The sequence below is a fragment of the Sorex fumeus genome, unplaced genomic scaffold (assembly GCF_029834395.1).
Source record: "Sorex fumeus unplaced genomic scaffold, SorFum_2.1 ptg000035l, whole genome shotgun sequence".
Lineage (NCBI taxonomy): Eukaryota > Metazoa > Chordata > Mammalia > Eulipotyphla > Soricidae > Sorex > Sorex fumeus.
Genome location: NW_026606092.1, coordinates 28667552 through 28690186, shown reverse-complemented (window position 1 = coordinate 28690186; position 22635 = coordinate 28667552). Strand labels below are relative to the sequence as shown.

At 36.2% G+C, this 22635-nt stretch overlaps 1 protein-coding gene and 1 non-coding gene across 2 annotated transcripts in view; one reads left to right on the top strand and one right to left on the bottom strand.

Moving 5' to 3' along the window:
• Positions 1-19719, top strand: part of THSD7B (thrombospondin type 1 domain containing 7B) — a 975852-nt gene extending 956133 nt beyond the window's left edge. Inside the window, exons 26-28 of the mRNA XM_056117681.1 lie at positions 4447-4639; positions 10987-11074; positions 18570-19719. Of these exons, the coding sequence (XP_055973656.1) occupies positions 4447-4639; positions 10987-11074; positions 18570-18651 (363 nt within the window). The 3' untranslated portion in view covers positions 18652-19719. The remainder of the gene's footprint in view (positions 1-4446; positions 4640-10986; positions 11075-18569) is intronic.
• Positions 14257-14327, bottom strand: TRNAG-GCC (transfer RNA glycine (anticodon GCC)). Its single transcript has one exon. It is a non-coding gene; the product is annotated as a tRNA-Gly (tRNA).
• Positions 19720-22635: the final 2916 nt, after the last annotated feature.

Below are 22635 nucleotides of genomic sequence, written 5' to 3'. Positions count from 1 at the left end.
AGATGCTCGACTCCAATTCGAGTAGGCTTGGAGGTCTCGGCCCCGGAACCCGCGTGGCTTTGTCCCTCTGCCAGTACCTTCAGGTGTGCGGAGAGTGGTCTCAGCATGGTGGTGGCTGGTCCTGGAGGTCTCCGGCTGCCGTAGCCCTGGCCGGGGCGGGGAGGAAAGCTCAACCCGCTCCCCTCCAAGGGACTCCGGGAAGGAACACCGAGGCGCGGGGGCAGAGACTGCACTGCTCTCGTCCGGGATCTGGATTTTATAGTCTCTGAGTCTTGGCCGCTGATGGGATTACACGGCGCCAGGGGGCCAGGTGGTGGGTGTGACCCCCGCCTACTGGAATTTGGAGGATCTGGGTGGAAGATGCTCGACTCCAATTCGAGTAGTAATCTGGAGTAATCTCTTTAGAGGAGATTTTATCCTTAATCTCCTGGAGGAGTGATCTTACCTCTCTTTGTTGATTTGTCAATATTCAACCCACCTTTATGTCACTGCCTTGCGTGATTGCTATATAAACTAAGACTGTAAGCTCGGGGAGGAGAGAGTCAGAGCAAGAGGGGCTCAAGCTTGAGAGAAAGAACAGCCATCCTGATCCAGGCACACACAGGACTCAAGAGCACCGAACGCAGGCGGTGAGAAAGTGCCATCCAGTGAGCCCGTGAACACACAACCTTCGCTGTGATAAGATTTTACAAACATATATATCAATTTTTGGAAGAATAATTTTTTTTACTTTCTTCCCACTAACACTTTCTCTCTCTGAATCAAAACTGTACAATGCATTTAATCAGTGACCCTCATGGTGTGTATGTGTATAAAGTTACATTCTTTAGGGCAAGATCAATGATAGGGTGAATAGAGTAATCCCCTTGCATGCAACTGTACAGGTCTGGTCCTTGGCATCTTGTATGAACCCCTGAGCATCACAGGTGTGGCACAAAAACAAAAAGTGGTGTTCCTTTAACAGTTGTCTTCTTATACTAATTTATTTCCAAAAAATTACTTGGTTAAAAATAATTCAAACTCAATTCTAATATCTAACTACTACTTCAATGTGAGTTCTTTAATTTATGCACACACACACACATACACACACTTATATTGAGGTGACATTTAATTACAGAAAGATAAGTTTGTATATGCTTTAGGGAAATGGTATTAATATATTATACTCTGTATCCTTCTACCACTACCCTTGATAATTTTTATGATTAGAATCTTAAATTTTTCATGGAACATTGATATTTCCCTTCCTTTTCTTACTAAATGCTATACATGAATGAGATATTACTTTTTTATACTTGTGACTTATTTTTTTTTAATATCATGACCCCCCACTACTTTTATCTCTGCTGATGCAAAAGGCAAGATTTCATCTTTACTAATAGCTGAGTATTCCATTTGTGTATACATACCTGGTACTTTATCTACAAATCTGTGGTTGGGCATTTGGGTTGCTTCAGATCTTGGCTACTGAGTGGAGGCACCCCTGGCTGTTCAGGGATCAAGCCCAGATTGGTTCTGTGCAAGGAAAGTGCTTGCCCACCTGACTATCTCCTTAGTCCCTAGTTATTGTAAAAAGTGCTGCACAAAACATAATTACTCTTGAGACAGACACCTAAGAGTGGAATTGTGCTGAGTCATATGGTAATTTTAACTTTTTAGAAATATTTATGCTAAGATGATTAATTCTTTACGTTGGAAAAAATTAGTAAATCTTTTTTTTTTTTTTTGCTTTTGGGGCCACGCCCAGCTCATACACTCAGGAATTACTCCTGGTGGTTCTCAGAGGGCCATATGGGATGCCGGGAATCAAACTCTGGTCTGCCATGTGCAAGGCAAACACCCTACCCGCTGTGCGATCACTCCAGCCCCTCAAAAAGATAGTAAATGATCTTAACAAATCAAAAAGGAAGTTGCAAAAAGATCAACAACAACTTCACTGGGCTATTGACTTTTGCAAAATAGGAATATCAATTCTGGTAATGAATAAAATATGAATTTTGATTCCTTTTGAACTGTTATTGTACATGGTTAGACTCAGGTTTAATTTCATAAATTTTAGACAAATTTTCACTCAGGTTAAGAGATTATTTTGAAAATATAACTTTAAGAAATGAGTATATATAGTTATCTTAATATGTTCTCTACAGGAGCACAGTATTAATATATTATACTTATTAAACCATTCTGTGATTGAGTTAGTCAACACTTTGGAATGTGACAAATGAGAACTAATATAATGCTTCCTCTCTTGAGATTCAGTTAAATCTTGTAACTCACTTTTAGTGAAGAGATGAATCAGATCTTAGTTGTCAGTAAGTTTCTATGTTGTTTTGTATATGATTTTATATTAAATATTATTTAGAAGGTCTGGAGCAATAGCACAGCAGTAGGGCGTGCTATTGCACGCAGGGCATGCCTTGCACGCAGCCAACATGGCCAACCCGAGTTCAATTCCTCCGCCCCTCTCGGAGAGCCCGGCAAGCTACCGAGAGTATCTCACAGCACGGCAGAGCCTGGCAAGCTACCCGTGATGTATTCGATATGCCAAACACAGTAACAACAAAATCTCCAATGGAGATGTTACTGGGCCCGCTCGAGCAAATCGATGAACAACGGGAGGACAGTGACAGTGATAATGACTCTGTATCCATGATACTATTATTTAAAACCAACTAGAGAGCCAGAGAGAGAATTTAGTGTCCTAGACGTCATGTTTTACATAGAGTAGTCCTTGGTTACTCTCCTGAGAACAGTCAGATGTGGCCCCATACAAACAAAAAGGAACAATTGGAAATACTGCAACAGTAAGTATTATGACATAAAAAATACTAAACTATGGGCAATTATTAATTACACAATATTTTTTCACACATGTTTGTTTTGTTTAAAGTTTTATGTTTGGGGGTCAGAGAGATAGTACAGAGGGCAGGGCTCTTACCTTGCATGAAGCTAACATGGTATGATCCCCTACACTCCATATGTTCCCTTGATCATTCATTGCTCATAAATATGCCCTGAGACATGCTGGGTGTGGAAAAACATAAAATAAAATTTTGAGTTTGATTAATAATGATACACATGAGTGGTTCTATGAGGTAAAATCCTGTAAAGAAATTGCCTGATGAACAACCTTAGGAGTCCTAAATGTAAAATCATAAATTCATTTATTTCCTCTAATTTTTTTTATTTTTCTTGTTTTTATCTTTGTTAGATAAAGAAAAATTATTTCTAACTTCACTTTCAGAAGTAGAAGTCCTTTCCCATTATACTTCATAATAATCAGCCTTTTGAGAGGTCTTTTACAGGAAAGAAACCAGGAATGCCAGGAATGTTTAGACAAATATGCAGAATGCATTGTCATAATGCCAACTGAAATGTGAGGAGGTGTGATACTCAGATAGTTCAAGAAAAAGAAATATATGCAAGCTACCGAGAGTATCTTGCCCGCACAGCAGAGCCTGGCAAGCTATCCGTGACGTATTGGATATGCCAAACACAGTAACAACAAAGTCTCCAGTGGACATTACTGGGCCCGCTTGAGCAAATCGATGAACAACGGGAGGACAGTGACAGTGATATATATTCATTCATTCATTCTTGGGCCAGAGCGATAGTATAGCAGGTAGGGCATTTGCCTTTCACGCAGCCAACCCGGGTTCTATACCTCCGCCCCCTCAGAGAGCCCGGCAAGCTACTGAGAGTATTCAGCCCACATAGAAAAGCCTGGCAAACTACCCGTGATGTATTTGATATGCCAAAAACAGTAACAAGTCTCACAATGGAGACGTGACTGGTACCTGCTCCAGCAAATCGATGAACAATGGGAGGACAGTGTAGTGCTATATATATATTCATTCTTATTAGACATGGAAATGGGACTTGGTGGAGTCTTTTATCCACACAAACGACTTCTTTGAGCATAGAAGCTAGCTTATATGTAAAAAGTTAGTTCAGAGAAATTGGTAATAAATAGTAGAGACAACTGGTGCATCTATAGACAGAAGCAGCATCATATTTCAAAGATGTTCATTTAACCCTTATTACTTTGCTTCTCATTATACAGGGAATATTGGAGTGAATGGACAGCAACCTGAAACAATGCTAGAGTTGAATATAAGAAATTAATTGCCTTAAGTATTTTATAAAGAAAAAAAGATATAATCTACTCTATTGACAAAGAATTGTAATTCATTATTTTGCATTTCAATTGTTTAAAAATGTGACCAGGTTAAAAAGAATCTAATGATACCTTTGATGTTTGACTTTAAAATTCATAAATATAAAAAAATGCATTGGATTATTATGCCTGTGGGTAGTTTGTTGATGAAAATCCTAAATGTCCACAAAATATCTTAAAAATGTAAAGCTCAACATTTTAGGATGTTCAATTTTTTCATCTGCATAACTCATTATGTAACCATAAAAATTGTTTTTCTTCTGTAGGGTGGAGTCTGTGGTTGTGAGAAGGGCTATACAGAGATAATGAGATCAAACGGCTACCTGGATTACTGCATGAAAGTGCCTGGTTCAGAGGATAAAAAGGCTGATGTGAAAAACCTTGCTGGGAAAAACAGACCTGTGAACTCAAAAATACATGATATTTTTAAGGGATGGTCTCTTCAACCCCTTGATCCAGGTGCGTTTCAGTAAAAAGAATTTAAGGGGCTGGAGTGATAGCACAGTGGATATGGCATTTGTCTTGCACATAGCTGACCCAGGTTCAATTCCCAGAATTCCTGATAGTCCCGTGAGCACCTCCAGGAGTAATTCCTGAGTGCAGAACCAGGAATAATCCCTGTGCATTGCCAGGTGTGACCCAAAAAGAAAAAAAATAGAAGCTGGGGGTACCTATGCGGTGGAGTGCAACCATGAGGCAAGAGGTTTGATCATGAAGCCATCTGGCAAGCCTTGTGATCCTGGTTACACTTCTATTTGGATACCTGGCACCACAACTTTGTGTAAAGTGTGTAGCTCCTGACAAGCAAGAGAAAGTCTATGACTGCTAATTCTAACAACAGCAATAACAAAAGTATATCTATTTTTTTCTGATGGGGGTTGGGGTTTATATTATGACGTTTATATTATGGTCATCTTACCTTAGGGAGAATGGACAGAATGCAGAGGTAATGTGATCTAGATCAAGGCTACTCAGATATGTGTGGTGTATAATATGTGATTCCATTTAAGGGTAAAATGTTCTCAAAGATGATTAAAGGTAATTTGTTCAATAACAGCTGAATTAAGTAAAAATTATCTCTGCAAAATATCATACTTTTATAATTGCAACTTTGTATATTTAAAATTAAAATATACAAATAACGGATCTCATTCCCCTGACCCTGAAAGAGCCTCCAATACGGCAGCTTTGGGAAAGATGAGTAAGGAGAGGCTGCTAAAATCTCAGGACTGGGACAAATGGAGACGATAATGGTGCCCAATCGAGTAAATCAAAAAACAACAGGATGACAGTGATACAGTGATGAAAATTAAAAACAAAAACTGGAGTTATTCACAAACATGCACATGTTTTGAGAAATAGCCCCGAACCTTAACTGGTTTGAGAAAGATGGGTGAAATGGTGGCATGTTAGAGATTTCCATCAAGGGTCTGATTGTACCTGTTTTGTGATTAAGTATAACTTCACATCTCTGGATCTGTTTTCTCATCATGAAATCAGTGTAAAAAGAGCATCCCTTCAGGGTTGTCATGGTTATTAACACAGTGAAGGGGTCTGTTGGGCTAAGACTTGGTGTTTATTGTAAAGAATAGTGAATATTTGATTAGATACTTTCTGTATATCCTGTGTTTCTGGCCTCATGATGTTACATGAATTATCTCCAAGTTCTTGTGCAAATGAGAGGATAATATTTAGAGACTAGAAAGCACAACTTGTACCATCAATAGGTAGCAGGAAAGTTTGAAAGTGTTTAGTAAGGCTTGTTTTGCAGATATATTTATTATTATTATTTTTTAATGAATCACCAGGAGGTACAGTTACAGACTTACAAACTTTTGTGCTTACGTTTCAGTCATACAATGATCGAGTACCTATCCCTCCACCAGTGCCCGTTCTCCACCACCAATGATCCCAGTATCCCTACCATCCTCCCCCATCCCCCCACCCCACCTCGTGGCAGGCACATTCCCTTTTATGCTCTCTCTCCTTTAGGGTGATTGTGGTCTTTAATGCAAGTATTGAATGGTGGTCATGATTAGCCTATGGTCTTGTAGATATCTCTGTAAGGAGACAAAAATGCTACAAGTGACTGAATTAATGGTAAAAGTCATGGGACATGGGTAGGGCAAAAACAGAAAAAGATCCGGAAAAATAAACCTTGTGACTCTCCTTTGAGAGACCCTAGGTTCTTTTACCATGCCAAATTTATGTTGATGAAAGTTTAAATAAGGCAAAAACTAGAGCCTAGGCTCAAAGAACCCTAAATCTAGTGGAAGAAACATTTAAGAATAATATTGGGGCCAGAGCAATAGAACAGAAGGTAGGGAGCTTGCCTTACACACAGCTGAATCAGGTTTGATTCCAGGATCACAAATGGTTCCCAAGCCTTTCCAGGAGTGATCTCTGCTGGGTATGGCCCCAGAGGAAAGAAAAATGATACTTACTCAACTTTTGATTTCCTTGTATATATGCATATGCCATAGAAATTTAGAAGAATTTCTCTCATCTTATGTCTAAGTTAACGGGATTTAAATTTGAGGAAGACATGATATAAAATGGAACTAGACTTACTTATTTTAGACCCAGAAAGAGAATTAGGGTGTGGTCTCAGGGAAATAGATCTACAAATCCATAAGTAAGTCCCTATTGGGAGGTGGAGCTAAAACTTCATCAGTAATATTATATGTACATAATTAATATATAGGTATCCATATAAGTATATTCATATGTATGTGCATATATATGTGTGGAAATTTAAAAATTTCATTAGCTTCTGATGATGAACATAAATTGGGGAAACTTTTTGGGAGGAAAGTCTGTTAATCCCATCATTCAATTTAACCTAAAATTTCTCTCCTGGGAATTCATCATAAAAAACATTTACACAGGGCCAGAGTGATAGTACAGCAGATAGGGTGTTTTACCTTGCACACAGCCAACCTGAATACAATCCCAGGCATCCCATATGGTACCCCAATCACCAGCAGGAGTAATTCCTGAGTGCAGAGCCAAGAGTCACTCCTTAGCATCACTGGGTGTGACCTAAAAAGCAAAAAAAATTATACATATATTAATGTGTAAATATTTATATTATTATTGCTTATTATGTAGCAAAAGAGTTAAATCAACCTAAATATCTATGTGGCACTGTAGCACTGTCCTCCTGTTTTTCATCAATTGGCACGAGCGTGCCCAGTTACATCTCCATTGTGAGACTTGTTGTTACTGTCTTTGGCATATGGAATACCTCATGGGTAGCTTGCCAGGCTTTGCTGTGCGGGTGAGATACTCTCGGTAACTTGTCGGGCTCTCCGAGAGGGGCGGAGGAATTGAACCCAGGTCTGCCAGGCTGGCTGCATGCAAGGCAAACAATATTATTTTTTTATTATATAGATATATAATATATAATATATATAAGATATATAATAGATATATATATAAGATATTATTATATAGCTATAGATATTAAAATATCTATAAATAGGATGAAAAAACAATATAAAATATAAGTATGTAATATTTCATACAGATATTAATAATAGTGAATTGTACTTCTCTTTGTGGGCCAGAGCGATAGCATAGCAGGTAGGGCGTTTGCCTTACACGTGTCCGACCTGGTTCCAATTCCTCCACCCCTCTCGGAGAGCCCAGCAAGCTACCAAGAGTATTCTGCCCACATGGCAAAGCCTGGAAAACAACCCATGATGTATTCGATGTGCCAAACACAGTAACAACAAGTCTCACAATGGAAAAGTTACTGTGCCTGTTCAAGCCAATCAATGAACAATGGGAGGACAGTGCTACAGTGCTACTTCTTTTTGTGAACTACCTATGAATATTTCTAATATATGTATGCATTGAGAAAAAGTATTAATCTCAGTTAATGATATAACTATTTGTATCTTCTTAAATTATGATTTTGTCTATGTACTTATAAGTTTTTATATGCACAGAAAAATATGAAATGATTCACAAGGAAAATGGTAGCAGCAGTAAGAAACAGAATAACAGAAAGATTTATTGTTCACTGTTTCAGTAGAAGTGAGATGCTATGATGATCAAAACTGCATGCTATAATGATCAAAACTGCATGATACTGGAATAAAGATAGACCCTCTGATCAACAGGTCAGAACTGAATACCTTATGATAAAACCTTACATATGGGCAGTGAATTTTTAATAAGGGAACTGAGTTCATGAAATGAATTAAAGATAGCCTCTTCAACAAATGGTGCTGAGAAAACTGGATAATTACATGTAAAAATTAAAGCTGATTCTATGTTACAACTTACACAAAAGTCATTTCAAAGTGGACCAATGACTAGAAACTATAAAGTACATGTAGGAAAATATAGGCAGAACAATTCAAGATTTGGGCCACAAAGGAGCCTTCAAACACCTGACACCATAGGCAAAGGCAACACAGTAAAAAATAAACAAATGGGACTACATGACATTAAAGAGCTTCTGTATAACAAAAGAAACATGGGCTAACACTAAGAGTGTTACTGAATGGTAAAAAAGTATTTGCATTCAACACATCAGGATAAAGGTTTGATATCCAGGATTATAAAGTACTCATGAAGATCAACAAGAAAATAATTCAAAAATCCTATCCCCAAAATGATTAAAAAATGAATAGACACTTCTTAGAGGAAGAGAGGCAGATGGCCAGTAGGCACAAGAAAAAAATGTTCAGCATCACTTATCAGCAGAGAAATCCAAATTAAGGCGACAATGAGATAACATCTCATACCAGTGAGAATGACACATATAAAAACTAGTAGAAACAATCTGTTGTTGGTGGGGATGTGGTGAAAAAGGAACTCTTATCCACTGTTGGTGGGAATATCTTCTACAGTCTGTATAGAAAACACTATGGAAAGTTTTCAGTAAACTTAGAATTGAACTGCCATATGACCAGCAATTCCACTTTGGGGCATCTACCCCCAGGACGTAAAAACACTCTCTCAAAGGACATAAGCACACCATTATTCATTGCTGTATTCAGTACAATAGCTAAGATATGGATTATTTTAGGTGTTCAACAACAGATGAATGTATCATAAAGATGTGATATATTCATAATGATGTGATATATATATATATATATATGAATACTATGCAGTTGCAAGGAAAGATGCAATCATGTAATTTATCACAACATGGTTGGAACTGGAAGATATCAGGTTGAGTGAAGTCACAAGAAGAAAGACAAATACAGAATTACTCGCTGATCTGAAGTATATAGAATACTTGATGAGGAATTGTACTACAGTAAAAGGAGAAGGCCTAGATTGCCCTTGACTTCAGTGGTTACAGAGGAGAAGGAAGGAGATGGAAATTAATCAAGAAAGAGGGGGGAGAGAAAGAGAATGGAAAGTAATAGGTAAACAGGCATCATGACTTCAGTTATACTGGTATTTTGGTTGAGTGATATAGTGGTATATCCAAAACACAGACTCAACAAAACTGAAAACATGATATCTAAGCCACAGTCAAAGAAACTCAATAATGTGCCTGTCAACATGAACGGGTAGGGATGATGTGGGGATTGGGGTGGGGAGGGACTACGAGAACACTGGTATAGCAAACTTGACAATGGTGATGGAATCGGTGCTGAAATATATGCCTAAAACACAACTATCGATAACTTTGTAAATAACAATTTTTCAATTAAAAACAAAGTGAGATGCTGCTTTGTTAGTGTGAAACTATACTTACTCTGAATAAGTTGACTTAAAGGTGGTTATGGATTAAACAGACCTATAAGAGGAACTTGGTAGTATTGAACTGTTCCAATCCTTTTGTTCTAAGTTTTAGAAATAAAATGGAAAAGGTAATTTTAATTCAGTGAAGCCTTTTTTTATTGCCAAAGTTTAAAAGTAAGGGATTTCATCATTAATGTTTCAAAGAGATCTGAATCAAAGCTTTGTTAAAATTTTTATGATCATATAAAAATATCATTACTAGATTGAAATCTCATTGTAAAAACTGATTAAGGCTTGAAAATATCTTGTAAACAAGACCTGTAATAGACAGTCTTAATACTATTAAATGTAATTGATTTATTCCAAATGTAATTTATTTATTTATTCCAACAAGTGTGTTTACAATAGATATTTTTTTGTTTTTCATCTCATAGAAGACTTCAGAAAAGATGCTTACTGGGGATATCACATTTGATTATATTCAGTAATGTAACTCTTATATGTATTACTTTTAGAAAGGAATGCAGTTCCTTTAAGTTTTGAAGGCATTCCCTTTCTCAGGCCATTTATAAATGTAACTAACTATGAATTCATAAAATAGAGTAAAATGCACTGTATTGCCAGTATACTTCTCAAAATCAACATATCTATCTTAAGTATATGTGGAGATAAAAAATATTCAAAAACTCAAGTTATAACATACATAGAATATATCACAGAATAGAACAGACTGTGGTTCTGTTTTACTTAACTCTAAAATCTGTAATATTTGCTTGAACACATAAGCTTATAACTATATAGCAACTTGGTGAATTATCAAGTCTGGTTGTGTCAATTTTGTTCATCCAAAATTACTTGGAGATACAATACTACCAAAATTCTTACTATCATTTTATTTGTTCTATTTCTGTTATCAAATGTTTTCAAATACTTTATTATGTGTATGACATTACATGCATCATATTAATTCAAAATCTCTAAGTATTTTGACTTATGCAGTATAAAATTTAGGTGAGAAGTACATTGTAAATTTAGATGATTAATCTTTATTTTTATGCCTACTAAGCTTGTTATTTTAACTTTCTTTTAAACAGATGGCCGAGTAAAAATTTGGGTTTATGGCGTTTCAGGTGGTGGTTTTCTTATCATGATTTTCCTAGTATTTACTTCCTATCTTGTTTGGTAAGTACTAAACTGTGTTCAAAGTCCACATTTATATTTTTATGAAATTTCACATTACATTAAAGAAAAATATGTTTTCTTTGGCTATTGTAATAGGACCCTTGCATCTATCAATAATCACCAACAGAATTATTGGCTAGCTAAAATAGGAGATAACTACCATTGATCGTCCTCATTTGATAGTTTTCTTTACATTTTCAAAGATTTAGCTAAGAATATAAGTATCCCATTTTGTAAGCAACTATTTCCAAAAATGTCATTATTCTCAGTAACTGCTTTTCTTATTCTGTAAAATATATTTTAATGCTTTTAGGTGTGCTTAGAATATTTTATTGACTTCCTAAGAAGAACTTTCTACTTTTTCTATTTGGCATCTTTATTGGGTATTTTCTTTAAAAATTTATTAATTTAAATCTTAATTCAATTCAAACTTTGTTTATTAAGCCTAAGATTGTTTCTAAGAACACATAGGCTTACAAATCTATGAACTTGCTCAATAAAAATACAGTGGAGGAATTGAGATGATTTTAATTTTTTCTATCACCTAGAGTTTATAGAAATTGAATGCCTATAAATTAGATCCAACTTATCTTTCTCCAGTATTATAATAAAAAGTAATATCTTTATTTATCCTATAGATTTGATCAATTTTTATTTTTGGGTGACCATTTTTAAGTATTGCTTAGATCTTCACTAGAAGCTAAAAGCCTTGAATAACGTTTAAGAGAGTGATAGCATGACGAGAATAAAAAAAGAGAAAGGAATTAAATTAAGGCCAAAAAAGGGAATAAAAATTTGACAGATGAAAAACTACTCTCAAAGCAATAACATGGTATATTTTAATTATATTGCAAGACAATCAAATAGTTTGTAAATAGCTTGCATGTGCACTGCTTCTTAACACCTGTTTCTCTGATTCAGCATTGTATTTTTCGCTCAAATACCCAAGTGATCCAAAATTAACATTCAACGAAGCTCATAAATTTTATCTTTTTACATTTTCTCATTCCTTCTGAGTTAAAATTATATTTACCTTAATTCCCATAGCAATTAGTAACTTTGAGGCTTTTCAGCAGAAATATTTCTTGATGTCCTTTAAGGCATTGGGGATTAATTACACCATTGCATTTTGCTAACAATGTTCTAGAGATGTTTTAATATAAAAGATCAATGTTATTTTCCTTTTTTCTGAAACCAAATTGCATTAATATTTATATGTCATTCTTCAGATCTATTTTTTTTCATACCCAGTTACTGATCTGATCTCTTGTTCAATTTATAACCAGATTGCTCTTTCTCAAACGTAGTCATTTGATTAGCCTCTCTTCTCCTCAAAATAACAGCATCCTATTATTAAAAAATCAAAGTTCCAGAGACTGGAGAGATAGTACTTATTGGGTACCTTGCTTGCCTTGCCCATGGCAATCCCCCCCCCCCCCCCAGCATCGCATCTGTTCTCCTGAGCACTGCCAGGTGTAATTCTTGAGTGCAGAGTCAGGATTTATGCTTGAGCATCACTTGTGTAACCCAAAAACAACAAAAAGCAAAGTATTATTCTACTGATGGCCAGCCAACTAAGACTTCTCTCAAATGAACTTAGACAGTAGTTAAAATTTACTTTCTACTATGTTTATGCCCCTTTGTGATGCACAGAAACAGATATTTTATGTTTATTTTTATGGAATTAAATTAGAATAGTAAATTGTTTAAATTATGTATCCAGTATGCAGTAAAAGGTAAAGGTAAAGGCCCTCCCGTTGATCGTCGATTTACTCGAGCGGGCCCAGTAACGTCTCCATTGGAGACTTTGTTGTTACTGTGTCTGGCATATCGAATACTCTCGGTAGCTTGCCGGGCTCTCCGAGAGGGGCGGAGGAATCGAACTCGGGTCGGCCATGTTGGCCGCTTGTAAGGCGAACGCCCTACCCGCTGTGCTATCGCTCCAGCTACAGTAAATATGATTAATCATAAATTCACATCATCAACATTATGAATTCACTATCCTTTTCTTTAATTTTGTACTTTTTAAAAATTAACATCAATAGAAATCCAAACACAAAATTTGTAAGACTACAACTGTACCTCATGGTGTCTCACTAATAAAAAATAGATAAAAAAAAATAAAAAATAAAATAAAAAAAATTCACATCAATAGTTCAGAACAGTCGTCCTGCCATTGCTTTCATTCACATTTCCATAATAAAAATTAGTCTTTTAAGTTTAAGAAAGAGCACATTTTGTGAATCTGCTTGTTTTTCTGTTTCAGAGATTTTATTCTCAGATCCAAGGACACATATATATATATATATATATATTAGGGAAGTTACACTTGTGAGTGCTTATATTAGTTCTATGCATATCTATGATCTCTATTTTAAAATGAATCTCTGTATTATAAGGGGTTTTGTGGTGAAAGGGTGTGAGAGATTTTATGCCTAATCCTTACCAATAACTGTTAAAGCACAATTTTGATGATTTTAATTATTTTTCCTTATTCATTTATTTATTAAATAATCTATTGCCCATAATTTCTAGAGACAGAGGCCAGAAAAAAATCTAATGCATCAAACAATAACAAAAAAGGAACTCACAAAAATTGCTTTATTTAGCCCTCACAATAAACACATGGGGTGTTTCTATTATCACAGCTACTTAAGTAACTTAGTTTTTTGAGAACTTACTGCCTCTTATTAAAGTCTAATAAAAGTTAGCTTTTTATTTGATCATACAACCCAGAGTATATGTTCACTTAACTACTCTCCATGGAATAATCCTAAACACAGTCTTTGCATTTATCAAATCAAATAAGGCTAAGAACAAACATATGCATATCAAAATACACGATATTTACTAAAACATATTAACTGCCTATAGAAGTCAAGTGATATTTTTCTCAGGGCCACTACTTCTATTGTATAGCTTTTGGAAGCAGAGAAGGTAACGGTCTTGATGACTTTTTTTTCCCTCCAAAGGAAGGCTCTTAGGACAAGGGACCTGTAATAAAATACTAATTTTAGTATTTAATTTTGTTGTTACTGTGTCTGGCATATCGAATACTCTCGGTAGCTTGCCGGGCTCTCCGAGAGGGGCGGAGGAATCGAACTCGGGTCGGCCATGTTGGCCGCTTGTAAGGCGAACGCCCTACCCGCTGTGCTATCGCTCCAGCCCAAAACATAATTAACTGCATGGGCTGGGAATCGAACCCAGGCCTCCCGCGTGGCAGGCAAGAATTCTACCACTGAACCACCCATGCATCAATTTTAAGTGTCTATTTTGGGGAAAAATTGTTAATAATGCAACTGGTAAGTAAGTAAGTAAAGGCCCTCCTGTTGTTCATCGATTTGCTCGAGCAGGCCCAGTAACGTCTCCATTGGAGATTTTGTTGTTACTGTGTTTGGCATATCGAATATATCACGGGTGGCTTGCCAGGCTCTGCCGTGCGGGCGAGATACTGTCGGTAGCTTGCCGGGCTCTCCAAGAGGGGCGGAGGAATCAAACTCGGGTCGGCCATGTTGGCTGCGTGCAAGGCAAACGCCCTACCGCTATGCTATCGCTCCAGCCCAACTGGTAAATTCTCTTTGGAAAATGTATCTTCTTAAAAGGCTTTGCTCATCTGCCATTAGAGTTCAGAGTTTTGGAAATATTACCAATGTACCTAACTCCCCTGGCAATGAAGATCATGAGGGAATTTAGTGGAGATGACCACTGAATGAACATATAGTTAGTCTAGACGTAGTGCCAGAATGTCATTCTGGAGAACTACATCAATTCTGCCTTGCCCAGCACATCCAAGAAAATGAGCTCCCATTGTGCCCAAGTTTGAGTGGCGCCCCCATGTCTAAAGGATTGATCCTCTCATGTTACTTCTAAATGTCTATTTTCTGTTTTCATCAAGCTAAGCTCGACTGGCCTGGGGATACTTCCTATAGCTTGATTTCAAGTGCTGAGAAGTGTCAGTAGTTTACCTGTCAGTTCATAATGAGCTCACTTTTCTGGCTTAATGGGCTTATCCTTTGCTGAAATGCAAATGACTGTGGAAGAGGTCACTGAAAATTATGCCAGTCAGTGATATCTTATAGCCAGGGACGCCTGTTGGTTTATTCCTGTGCTCAGCTAATACTGATAATAAGTGATAGATAGTGTCAGGAGTGCTCCATTAAAAAGAGTGATGAGATTGCACCTGGACTCAACAGGAAGGAGTAGTGTGATGGATTAAAGATGTTCACAGTGGCTAAGGGATGGGTGGTGGCAGGGTGTGGATGAGGCTCTGTCCCAGACCTCTGTGGGTTCAGAGTTATTGTTACTGAGGCAGCTACCCCTTGTCTGATTTCTGAGTTGAGGGAGAAGAATATTTTTAAACTTATGTAATGAATTTTTAAATGAATGATAAGAGAGTTGAGAGAAAAGGAGCTCAAGGCAATTAAAACCAGCTTTTTTACTTTTGATTTTACCAAGGGTAGCCCTGCCACTCAACTCCTTCCTTAGAATCTTTATAACTCTTTAGGAAGCTTTGTAACACTTGTTGACCTAGTGATGTACCATCTTAGTAGTTTCTAACACTAGAGATTCTTATATTCTATTAAGGGTCTATATTCAAAGTTGTGCTATTAGTATCTATAAATTCAGAAGTTAAAGATTCATAGGAAACTTAGATCTTCATCCCAGAAATGCAAGGCCCTTGCTAATCAAAGGACTACATGAAAGACACCCCATTTTTCTTCCTACTCATAATTTCATATATGAAAAATAGTATAAAATATCTCTGTAGGGCTAAGGATTTGATTCAAATGATTGTGAATATGCTTTGAACATTCCAGGTCCTAGGTTCAGTTCCTGATATAGCAAGACACCCTAAAGATTACCAGGTTTGAAGGGAAAAGACATAATTAAAAAAAATCTCTAACATTTCAAGCAGAATTTTATACACTCTATTTATAGAGACTGACTAAGTTTAAAAATCTTCCAGTTTCCCCATTTCTCTTTGCCTGATAGCCCAAGCAAATTCCAATCGAGAGTGTACCGAGAAAAAATCTCCGGTGGCACCTGTATCTATTCTCCCTCTGCTTACCTCCCCACTACAAAACCAAAAACAAACAACAAACAACAACAACAACGACAACAAAGACCATGTGACTTTGAGAGGGGCAATTCCTGTTGTCATTTTAGATTTTCCTATTTTCTAAGTTAGGAACACTCTCCTCTAGCACTACTGTCACCACTGGGGCAGGTGTACCGTGTCTTTCCCAGTTGCCTTAAACTATCATTTGTGTAATTTCTTAATGGGCTTAGAATTCTGTGAATTAGCTTGCTTGGGACCTCATTTCAAACTGGAGTGTTGTTAGGATTAGGTTCAGCAATTTACTGAGATATTCATGTAAAGTTAAATTGAATGGTATTCAGAAAATTTTGCAGTCATTTACTATTGGAAAAAATAGAACCTGGGAAGCATCAGAGGCCAGGCATTGTTGCACAGAATGTTAAAACCTGTTTCTGCCCTCCTCCTTGCTTCTCTGTTTGGAAGGTATCTTCTGACAGCCCATACCAAGCACTGGGCCAATTATTTATTGAATGCCTCCATCCCAGTTGCTAGGGTTGGTTATTGATGTGCCCTGTGGTTTTTCCTTTTACTGAACCATTGTAGTTCATTTAATATTTAATTTAAGTCACCACGATTCACAATTTTACATTATTGTCAATGACAAGTTTTCTTGTATTCAACATTTGAACAGCACAAACCCACCAGAATGTTTTTTCTCTCTGCCACTGCCTCAGTTTCCTCTACCTTCATCGTTTTAAACTTATCCTTTTAGCATCAAAAATTTGCTTCAAACAAGCAAAACATTTATCTTTGAACTAGAAGTAGAATATTTAATACTAGGAAATTCCACTTTACAACTATTTTATCAATTTTTTATTTTCATGGTGGCAAAGTTCAAGAGTCATAAATTATCTTTTAACCATTAAGTGAAAAAGTCAGATACAAAGACCATGTAGGGAATAACTTTGTATATAAATAACAAGAATAGGCAAACCCGAAAAGACAGAAAGCTAAAATATGCCTGGCAAGGTGTGTGTTGCTTCACTGATAGAGAATTTCCTTTTGGGGTGATAAAAATGCTCTGCAACTACTAGATGCGATGGTTATGCAAACTTGTGCATGTTCTAAAATGGAACTGGAATGCATGTTAAAAAATAAATTTAAATTAGCACTGCAATGTAGCACTGTCCTCCCATTGTTCATCCATTTGTTCTAGCGAGCACCAGTAACATCTTCATTGTGAGACTTGTTACTGTTCTTGGCATATTGAATATGCCACAGGGAGCTTGCTGGGCTCTCTGAGAGGGACAGAGGAATCAAACCCAGGTCGGCTGTGTGCAAGGCAAACGCCCTACCTGCTGTGCTAAATTAAACATATAAAAAATTAATTCAACCCATTGTTGTCTGATCTATTGAAACAAAGAGTCCAAAAGCATGCGAGCAAATTCAAATGCATATCATACTTGTCACTCACTGACTTCTGAAAATCACTGACCCCTGTAGTCTCTGTCTGTAAGGCAGAAATAATCCTGTGCTTCCTTCTCAGAGTTGTTCTAAAATTTATTGAGATATTTAATGTATAATATTCAGCATTGTACCTGAGACTCTATATGCTTAATGAAAGATGTTTCTATAAACTATGACGTATTCAATATGCCAAACACAGTAACAACAAGTCTCACAACAGAGGCATTACTGGGCCCGCTCAAGCAAATCAATGAACAACAGTCCAGTGCAGTGCAGTTTCTGTAAAACAATTAGTATAGAAAGGAGACATGGGGCAGGGGGATACTCTGGTAGCATATAACCACAAATATTCATACATAAAATGGGAATTACCCATACCAAGATGAAAATAGCACATTTTGCCCCTGATCTGGAATATCACTGTGTGACTTTGGAATCTTACTCAGTTTCACTTTCTCACTCTGAGAAGGGTAAAGTTGTAGACCTAAGTGAAAGAGTTCAGGCGAGACTGTGTGATGTGAATTTAGTGAATTTTTGTTTGGTGACTTGGCAGCTAAATGGTTTAGGCCAAAGCAGAAGTATGTTTGTTTAAAATCTAAACCAGTGTTAAGGCAGGAGACAGTCTGGCTGCTCCAGCTGCTTATGGTGTCAGACATCTGTGATGGGAAAGTTGTTGTAACTTAAGAATTGGTGAGCAGCAGATGTTCACATTACTACACATAAATAAGAAAAAGAAAATCGGCCTATACAAGCCCATTGTTTTCAGGATTCTTTTATAGGATTTTGAAAGAATTATGGATTTTTAAACACAGACACACATTCACACACAGGCACACACACATGCATATACAAGCATTAGAAAAGTAATAACGATACTGGTCCTGAGAAACAAATATTTTGACATTTAACCACCAGTATTTCTGTCTCAAAAATGACTTTGGCAGAGTTCTATGCATTTTCTTTATCTGAAAAATTATTTTCTCTTTGCAGCAAGAAGCCAAAACCACATCAAAGCACACCTCCCCAACAGAAGCCTCTGACCTTAGCCTACGATGGAGACTTAGACATGTAACCTGAAAAAGAAATCCAAATGTAGACATCAACTGCCTTAAATGCTTTCTATTTTGTAGCTCTCAGACTTCTCAGTTTTTTGAGGAATCTCACAATGCGATATATTGGGCAGAATACAAATACTACAAATATTGCCTCAACTTCATTTGGACATGGAGTCAAGGATTATTAGGTCTGCCATTTTGCTTTCAATTTGTGGGTGTGAGTGTTATTTTTTTTTATTTTCCCAAGGGACCTGAAAATCCTTCTCTTCCTACTTGGAATCAGGAGGAAGAAAACATGATGGAATTCCCACAGACTTGAGTAAATTTATCTTCAGCAGCATGATGACAATCTGGAGGAAAGTCAAATCAAGGCATTTTCTGTAAATGAGTCTGACACTGTATTGTTATGCACTATATTAGTGCAAGTCCTTATTCTTCCCATATTTCAACACTGAGTTTTCTAGCGTTTACATTGGTTCAAAGACTTTCAGATTGGATTGCCTATTTTCATGAACACAGAGAGAATGGGGTACCATTTCTGAGTTTTTACTTTTAAAAATTGCATTTTGTTTTGTAGCCAGGGGTTGATGGCACTGTGGGTTGCATCTACTGAAAAATGGAGTGATTGTAATTGCTGGGCTAGGTGAAAGGTAGTTTCTGAATGAAATGTGTTTTGAATGTTAGGATGTACAAATGAAATAAGTGGTGATGGTAGAGAATGAGATAGATTATTTGATTAATAAATTGTATTTTAGAAAAAACTTAACCATGTAGATACATCATTAACCACACACAGTTGTAATTCAGTTCAATGATGATACTCTGCTTTTGTAATTTCGATTTTCTTATCTTGATATTTATAACTTCTTTTTTTAATTTAATTATATGATTTTATTTAATATACATCAAACATCAATACTGTTTGTAGCAAGTCTTGGTTTTATAAGGTTTCAATATCTAAAACAACACATTAAAAAGCTGAAACCATTTTATGAAGATAGTTGTTTGTAATTGATGTTGAAAGTAAGAAGGTGCCATCTTGTGGTAATGACTTGTATTTATAACAAATAAAGTTCTCGAGAGACTGTGATGTTGGCTTTTTAGATTTACTCACTTTTAATGAGCTATATTTTGAGTAAGATGACTTATGTCACTGTTTGGGAGCTACTAATCAAAAAACACCGTGAATGAAAAGAAATCTTAAACCACATTATCAACACTAGAAGGTACACTTTGAAGTAGTATGAACTGCAAGTAAAAGGATTTTAAGACCTGTAACTCTTAGATTATATTAGAAAAATTGAACTAATGCAAATTCTAATATATGAATGATCCAAGAAAATAAGAATGTTAGACATATTATACAGAGTTCTAATTTATACTATGATTTCTTGTAATCTTTTTAACACTGAATGTTTATCCAGTGGCATTGTGGATTTAAAATTGAATGAAAGCTATTAAATTCTTTCAATAGTATATTTGAGGAAACAATAGTATTTGGGCAAAAAGTTCATCTTGGTTCAAGAGACCCTGCTTCAGGAAATATAGCCTGATTGTACCTTATTTTATTCTGTAAACTTTTTCCTTATATTTTTCTGTTTGATAAGTTTTCCACAAAAGATAAAAATAATGTTTAGTAGTTTACTTTTAACTGTTTAACATGATGCAGTATTCCTATTTTGATTTTGCTTGGGGAGTTTTCAGGGATTCCTCTTGACTCAACACTCAAGAATCACTCCTGGTGGAGGGATGGCCTTTGAAGAACCATACACTATAAAAAGATCAAACTGAGGCCAACTGTGTGCAAGACAAGCTCCATTTCAATTTTCTGTATCTCTGGCCCAACTGCTTCTATTTTTCTATTCTAAAAATGACGGAAATAAGGTTGAGAGGAAATATGCTTTACATATGAGTATTATACCCAGCTCTACCAAGACTATATTTTTAATGTCCCCCAATTGGTTACAGGCATGACACCCCCAACCTCCAAAGCCACTCGATCCAGGAGTGTAGGAGGTTTGGCTTTAAGTCAACTAGGATTCTAGCTTCTGTCCAAAACATTCTTGTATATAAAAGAGTCTCCTATAATATTCTTTTGGCTTCATGCCAACATATATCTCACATGTGGTATGAGTATCTCAACTTTTCCCTCAGAGGTAGGGTTTTCAATACTAAAATGAGTGTGACCCTACTTCAGTCTATGCAATATATGTGGGCTGTCTAAGGTTACCTTTCCTGGTATGGTCCCTGCCAATACATTATCCTATCTTGCAACAGTTATCAGTTATAGAATGGGTCCTAAAGGCCTTTAATACTGCTGCAAAGAAGCACGACCATCCCTCTCACCCACCTATCCCCAAAAAAATTTCAAAGTATGCCAAATAATAGAGAAGCAGGCAGTAATTCACAAGAGTTTAAGAACATTAAAGATCAGTTTTTAAGCTAATTTATATGCAGCAACTTTTTTCTAATTCTGTCTTTAGAAATTCACGGTCACAGTCCTCCCATTGTTCATCGATTTTCTTGAGTGGGCCCAGTAATGTCTACATCGTGAGACCTGTTCTTACTGTGTTTGGCATATTGAATACGTCACGGGTGTATTGCCAGGCTTTGCTGTGTGGGTGAGATACTCTCAGTAGCTTGCTGGGCTCTCCGAGAGGGTCTGTCCGGGATGGGCGAAGGAACTCAACTCAGCTCAACCTCAGCTGGGCCAGCTGCACGCAAGGCAAACACCCTACCACTTTAGAAATTAATAATGAAATATGAGCATTTGGAGGAAAAAGAAGAATAAACGTTGTCATAACCACTGCAAAAAAAGTTACAGTATTCCTAATAAGCTTATATTTCTTAAAATGCCTCTCCAAAATTGCTATTTGATAGACAAGAACATGATATAGCTAAAATGCTTGAATTTAGCATAGAATTAGGTTTACATGTATGGACTCCATATTATATGCATTATATATAATAAGAAATAATACCATTACTTGTCTGTTAATGGTGTGTTTTCATATTATAAAACAAAACATATTACAAACATATATCCTAGTAATTGGAAATGAAACCTCCTTTAATGAAGTAATTTTAGTCAGATAACTAAGTGTTACTTCATGCCTTTTAAATATTTTATTTTAAATGATTTTATTGTTTTTATGATAATATTGCCTCCAAAAATTAGTTATATGGCTTGAAACTGTGAATTTATGACAGAACTATTTAGAGGCCTCTGTCAAAGTTGTCTTGAGACAGGATATCAACAATGTGAATGTGATATGCAATTTACTTAAAAGGAAGGAATCTGACAGTAATTCTTTCCTTTCCTGGAAAAACTATCCCATTGTGTAGACAATGCAATGCTTAACAACTAAAACATTCTTTTATTCCCTTAAGCAAACATCTCTTTATTTATATAAGACAAGTTACTTTCATATGCTGTCCTCTCACAGATCAATATCCAAAATCTCTCAATTCCATCTTTAATCATTTTTTTCTTTGAAAACCTGCACACAAAGCATAGATGTTTTTCTGCCAACATTCTAAGCCTGATGTTTCTGTCAATGAATTACAAATGCTGAAACAAAGAGATGAAAATAATAAGACAAGTAACTAGTTATAAACAGTTGGAATGAGTGATAGATAATCTGCAACTAAATTATTACACACTCAGTACACTACATTATTAAAAAAAATCACACCCACTCATGCCACAGCAGTTTACAATTACCATGGCAATCTATACCAAAAAAACACAGTTAGAATCTGAGTGGTGCTTTGACACTGAGAACAGATTATGGTAGGGTATTTTCTTTGCACACAACTGACCCAGGATCCATTATATTTCCCCAAAACACCACCAGAAGTAATTCCTGAATGCAGAATCAGGAGTAACCCCTGAGAAAGATCATGTATGGCCCCAAACCAAAAACAAATAAGCGACTTTCTGTTCTTCATTTATCTTTTTCTCTACTTCTTATCTATAGTGAAAGCAAGAACTTCTGGGA